Raw genomic sequence first — 6,000 nt, forward strand, 5'->3', positions numbered from 1 at the left:
CAGCAGAAGGACGGGGCCAGCCTGGGCTCTCGGAGAGCACGGCCCGTGCCTGCCTTTACCCTCTTCCCCTCTCTCCTTTCCCTCCCATGCCCTTGCTCTCTTGTGCTGCCCTGGGCTGTGAGCCCCACAAAGCCAGCCTAGGGAAGGGAAGGCTGCTGGTCCTGCTCCCTCTCTGGGGTGGGCAGGTGGGCAGCGGCCGGATTGTCTGCCACAGCCACGGTGCTCCCTGCACCGGCTTATCCACTCGGAGCAACCTCGATCTCCACTCTTGGACTCATTAAAGTTCTGCTGCATGCCAAGCTCACGCCTCTGCGTCATCCTTTCCCCTGCAGACGCTCTCCCCCGTTGCCCGGGCCAAGAGACGTTGCCCAGGGATGGTTTTGAGCGGAGGTTGTTCAGGACGGTTGTGCAGCGAGTGGCGGCAATATCGTAACGAGCCTACCTGGGGTGGAGGTAGGCCTCACTGCATTTGCCCTCCTGCTGCTTCTTTCTGGTTGTAGCTCGAATGCTGTTGAGAAGACATTCGTGTTCTGGCTTTTGCCTGGCGGTGCCCGCGCAGCAGCCCAACTGAGGACACGGCCTGGACGGCTGACCCAGGCTGACCAAAAGCTTCTTCCGTACCGTACGACACCGTGGTCGGCCATAAATGCTAAGGGGAAGGAGGAGGTGGGGGACTGGGGGGCACTCCTTCTTGAGCTGCTTGTCTTCCGAAGGAACTGTAAAAGGTCCCGTGACTCTGCTTCCCAGGAGGGGATGCTCACGGACTGCTGGTGGGAGGCACAGAAGAAGTCTCTGTGCCGTGCTTCCGCGCGCGCTTTGCTTTCTTTCCCTCGTTCGGCCGTCTTTACCTCGACCCACGAGGCTGTCACCTTCTTTTTCCCCCTCTTTCACGTTGAGGAGGGGTAGCGATAGAGTGTCCGGGGGAGCGCTTGGCAGGCAGCAAACGCCAGCTCCCCGCTGCCTTTTTGGTGTTGTCCGAACGCTGTGTTGCTGCAGCTCGCCCAGAGTCACGCCCTCGGCAGAGACGCCGCTGATGGATTCCGGTTGGCGCCGTCCCAGCTGCTCGGTGGTAGTGGCACAGGCCAAGCGCACCCGACACAGGTTTCCGCCCTGTCTTTGTGCACCAAAGTTACAAGGTCGTACGCTGCCATTGATAAGGGTTGGTTAGTAACTTGCACACAGTTCCCACGTTGCTGCATCGTTGCAAATGTCTCCTACGCGTGCTCTCAGAGGGTCTTTGGTGGTTCCTGGTGGTCCTCCATGCGTCGGTGGTCGCCCTCTCCCCCTGCTGCACCTACCTTCCAGCTCGGTTCTGCGTGGTTTGGCAGACACGGGCCAGGCTTGGTCGCAGGCTCTCGACTCTGCTTCCCGTTAGTCCTGCCCAGGGTTCTGCCTTTGACGTGCGTGTGCGACAGCGTCTTGTTCCAAGCGTAACCGTTGTTCTTACTGTGCTCCTAAGAAAGCTGTCCTCGTTCTTCTGAGCTCCCGTGGGGCTGGAGACGCTGGCAGTTTTGAGCTGAGCATGCAGGGGCTGTGTAGCAGTTACTTGTTAGCAGGCGCCTGTGCAGGTCAGGGGCTCTGGTGGCTGAACTGCTTCCCTCTGTGTCTGCTCTTTTGAAGGTGTTAATGGAAGCAATGGCTACGTGCTGTGGCCTGGCATTGCTGCCCATACTATGCCGCGGGAGCTGTCTCGTGGAGAGGGTCTGGGAACGCACCTCCCTCTTCCCATCTGGGACTCTGGTGTGATGCTGGCGTGACAAGGGATGCCTTTGGCTGAAGTGACAGCGACCCACGGCCTGAGGTGGCCGGACCCTGGGTGGCAGCTGCTGGAAAAATCATCCCTTGGTCAGGGGTGGTTGTGGAGGGTGTTGCAGGGGAAAGTTTCTCAGCTCTCCTTGGGGCTGCAGCTGGAGCAACGTTTCCTCCCTGGGACCCCCATCCGAAAAAAAAGACGGGGACCTGTTGTAGCAGCTCCAGAGAAGGGCTACAAAAATGACGGTAGGGATGCATCAGCCTTGTCATGAAGGAAGGCTGAGGGATCAGATTTGCCAGCAATTTGAATAACGTGATCTAGTGACAGATATCCCTGCCTCTGGCAGGAGGGTTGGATTGGATGATCTTCAAAGGCCTCTTCCCACCCAAACCGTTGCACCCTTCGGTGACAACACGGTTCTGTGCTGGGGCAGCCGAGTGCACCCTGTCCCTGGCTGTGAGAACGCGGTGGTAGGGACGGCTTCTCCTGGCCTCTCCTGGGAAGCGAGTGCCCGTGTCTTGTTCATAACACATGTGGTTCTCCTACTGCCCTTGGTCAAACGTTGAGCTTAATGAGGGGAAAAAAAAAAAAAAAAACCAAACGGAAAAAAGACGAGGTTTTGACGGCCAAGGGGCTGGCAGTCACCGGACTGCGTCGGGTGACTCTGTACGCACCCAAAAAGGCCGAAAAGGAGAGAAACTAGAGGGTCGCGGGATGCGTAACGACACACAGTCAGTGCGAGCGTGTGTTGCCCATCCCGACAAAAACATGGTCAAGAAGCCCCACGCAGAGCAGCCCTGAGCAACTTGTCTCTGCGTGGGCAGCTGGGAGGAGCATCTGCAAGAGCCAGGACTACACAGAGGCATGGGATGCAATGCAGCAGAACTTTAATGATTCAAAAGGGGAAAAGGGGGTTGTGTGAGTGGAGGCCCCAGTGCTGGAGCAGCTTTAGCAGGGGAGGATCCTCCTGCCGCACAGGCCGCTGCCAAAGCCGGAGAGGCCAAAGCCCCCGGAGGAGATGGGCACTCCCTGGCTGCTGAGGATGCTGCCAACGGCGGCGGAGGTGGAGGAGCCCACGGCGGTGTTCTGCGGGAAGGAGCTGAGGATGGGGCCGGGCAGGGTGACCACCACGGGGGAGGGCTGGATGACGACGGTGGAGTCCTGGCACTGCCTGACACAGGGCTCGTTGCAGCTGTTGGCCAGCGGGGTCGGGCCGCAGGGCTGGCACGAGCTGTAGCAGGACATGGCTGCGGGACGGAGGTGACCTGGAGGGAAACAGGGCGGGGTGGGGGGGGAGAAAGAAAGCAGGTGGGGTGAGTAAGGAGCAGCCCGGCTACCCGTCTCGCTGCATCAAAGCCATGAGATGGTGACAAGGGCTGTAGGTGTTGTAGGGAAGCCCACGGGCATCTCCTTCCCCACATTCCAAAAGAGCCCTGCAAAGAGGAACAAAGCCCAGGGAGATTCCTACTGACCCGTAGGTCAGGAGACACCTTCGTGTCACGCCTTCCGCCTCCTTCCCTCTCGCATGACAAGCGGCCCCAAAAGCAAGTGGAGGACCGAGGCGCAGGTGTGTGCTGGGATATGCCACAGGGGGACGAGAGGGAAGAGAAACAGAAGAAGGAGCATAAAGAGCTTCAGACTCACCTTGCTGGCAAGGAGATGGAGGCGAGAGGAGTGGATGAGAGAGTGAGGACAAGGGCCCACTTTTATACCGCTCCTGCACCGCCCCAGGCGCACAGTCACCGCACACGGGCAGTAATTATCCAACAGAGTCACCTGCAAAGCAAAATGCCCGTCCCGATGGCTCAGGTTGTTTTGTGGTTTCCATCACTGCTGCCATTTCATTTCCTCATCTGCGACATGCTTGGTCTGCAATGCAGGCTCCTTTCATGTGCTGGGATGAGAGGCCCCAGGATTTCTCAGGCAGGACTGTATCCGTGCAGGCAGAAGGTGCCTCCAAAGTGATGGCGGGGTCCCATAGAGGCAAGGGATGTTGGCTTGTGAGGGGCCGTTGTTTCCAACTCCCTTTGCAGGAAGAGGCCCAGGTGAGTGCAAGCGGCCTGAGGCCATGCACCCGGGGGAGGCGGTTGGTGTCACGACAAGGCCGCTCTCAACTCCCCTCGGAAGTGGGGGCATCAGGGCGTGCGCCTGGGGACTGGGAGGAAGGCGGTGGGCCTCGTGTCTGCAGGAAGGGGTCGCCGGAGGAGGTGGGGAACGCCTCACTGCGACCCCTTTGCGGGTAATGGAGCAAATGGTCCTGGAAAGCCTTTCAGCGGGTGAAAGGACAAGAGGGTGCCTGTGAACGGCCAGCACGGACTTTTGGAGGGGAAAGCGGTCCTGGTGAGCCTCGTGGCCTTCGTTGCCGATGTGCCTGGCTGCAGAGAGTGATGTAGTGCAGCAAACGGTGTTTGCCCCATCTAACCAAGGCTTGTGGCGCTGCCCGCTCAAAGAATCTTTAGAGACTGACTGAGGAAATCCAGGCTGGGGAAGAGGACTGGCGGGGGGGCTGAAGGGAATGAACAGCCAGGCCTCATCTTCCTGGCCAAAGAGACCAGGCTGTGGTGAGCAGCTCTCCCGAGGGCTCCGTGGAGAGAAAGAAAGAACTGCTGAAACCATCTCCCAACCAGTCGGGGCTCATCCCTGGTCCCGGGGAACACGTCTTCTCTCAGCGCTAGGGTTAGGTAGGTCTCCTTTCCAGTGCCCGAAAGGCATCCGCAGACCGGAGAAAAGCCCATCACCACTGAGGAGGCAAAGAAATTTCCCCCAGCTGCCCACTGTCTGGGGGCTGTCAGGACCCTGCAGTGCCGAGTGCCCGAGGGTGCTCAGGGAGGGGATGCGCTCAGCAGGGCCCTCTGTGTACAAAAGCGGCACTTCAAAGAGGCGAAGCACTTCCCTGCCCTGCAGACATGGAGGCAGCTGGGACGTGTCCCAGGACAGCCAGGGAATACCTGTAGCAGGCAAGCTTCCTGGGATAGCCTCTCCCTGCCCACGGAGACTCTATTTTGGATGGGCCGTGTGTCAGCCTTCTGGCGTGAGGCCAAGCCAGGAGCGTGCTCTCTGCAGGCCCGCGTCCTCCCAAGGTCCTCCGAAGGTCTGCATTTCCCTGCAGCCAGGGCAGCTCCATCCCTTCCCCGGGGAAAGCCGTGTCTGAGCCCTGGGCCGTGCCCAGACACAGCTGCAGAGAGACGCGGCGGCCACGGCCCTCGGCGTGGCCTTCTTCCAGCTCAGGGGGCTGGCAGGAGTCGGCTTGCTTTGGAAGAATGTCCAGGCCTTGGTGTGTCATGAGGGTCAGGCTGCAAAACAGGACCCGGGCCCATGTCTTTCCTTTGTCCAGACCCCTCGGAGCCACTTCTTCCCAGTACTTCAAAAAGAGCCTCCGAGGCTTCATGGTGCTGTCAGAAATGAGGAAATGAAATGGCGGCATTGAGGGAAACCAAAACACAAGTGGGACGGGTGTTTTGCTTTGGAGGTGACTCTGATGGATAATTACTGCCCGTGTGCGGTGACTGTGGGCCTGGGGCGGTGCAGGAGCAGTATAAAAGTGGGCCCTTGTCCTCACTCTCTCATCCGCTCCTCTCGCCTCCATCTCCTTGGGAACAAGGTGAGTGCGATCCCCTTGCTTGTCTTCCTCGTCCTGTCAGTCCTGACTCCTCTGGGATTTCCCAGCACACAGCTGCCTTTTCCCCCTCTGCTGCGTCCTGAGGCTGCTGGCCGTGGGAGAGGGAGCGTGCGAGATGGGGAGGTTTTGGTCTGGGCTGAGGTGTCCGCTGAACCGTGGGCTGGGCTGGGAGCTCTGTGGGCACGGCTGGTCTTGGCCACACTCTGTTGAGCTGTGGGAAGGAAAGGGTCTTCCTTACGGAGGCTGACGGGCCGCTCCTTACTCACCCCACCTGCTTTCTTTCTTCCCGCCGGGGCCCTGTTTCCCTCCAGGTCACCTCCGTCCCGCAGCCATGTCCTGCTACAGCTCGTGCCAGCCCTGCGGCCCGACCCCGCTGGCCAACAGCTGCAACGAGCCCTGTGTCAGGCAGTGCCAGGACTCCACCGTCGTCATCCAGCCCTCCCCCGTGGTGGTCACCCTGCCCGGCCCCATCCTCAGCTCCTTCCCGCAGAACACCGCCGTGGGCTCCTCCACCTCCGCCGCCGTTGGCAGCATCCTCAGCAGCCAGGGAGTGCCCATCTCCTCCGGGGGCTTTGGCCTCTCCGGCTTTGGCAGCGGCCTGTGCGGCAGGAGGATCCTCCCCTGCTAA

The 6,000-nt window shown here is 60.2% G+C and overlaps 1 protein-coding gene across 1 annotated transcript; it reads left to right on the top strand.

Moving 5' to 3' along the window:
- Positions 1-5,231: 5,231 nt before the first annotated feature.
- Positions 5,232-6,000, top strand: LOC133625297 (feather keratin 1-like). The gene is made up of 2 exons (XM_061994924.1): positions 5,232-5,358; positions 5,684-6,000. Exons 1-2 carry the CDS (start codon positions 5,232-5,234, stop codon positions 5,998-6,000), a joined length of 444 nt encoding a protein of 147 aa, XP_061850908.1.

Source organism: Colius striatus, chromosome 4 (assembly GCF_028858725.1).
Source record: "Colius striatus isolate bColStr4 chromosome 4, bColStr4.1.hap1, whole genome shotgun sequence".
NCBI classification, from domain to species: domain Eukaryota; kingdom Metazoa; phylum Chordata; class Aves; order Coliiformes; family Coliidae; genus Colius; species Colius striatus.

Excerpts from the sequence above, each read along its gene's own strand:
- LOC133625297 (XM_061994924.1), top strand. The coding sequence starts at position 5,232 with ATGGATAATTACTGCCCGTGTGCGGTGACTGTGGGCCTGGGGCGGTGC. Across the intron at positions 5,359-5,683 it reads TCTCCTTGGGAACAAGGTGA|GTCACCTCCGTCCCGCAGCC; the intron begins GTGCGATCCCCT and ends GTTTCCCTCCAG.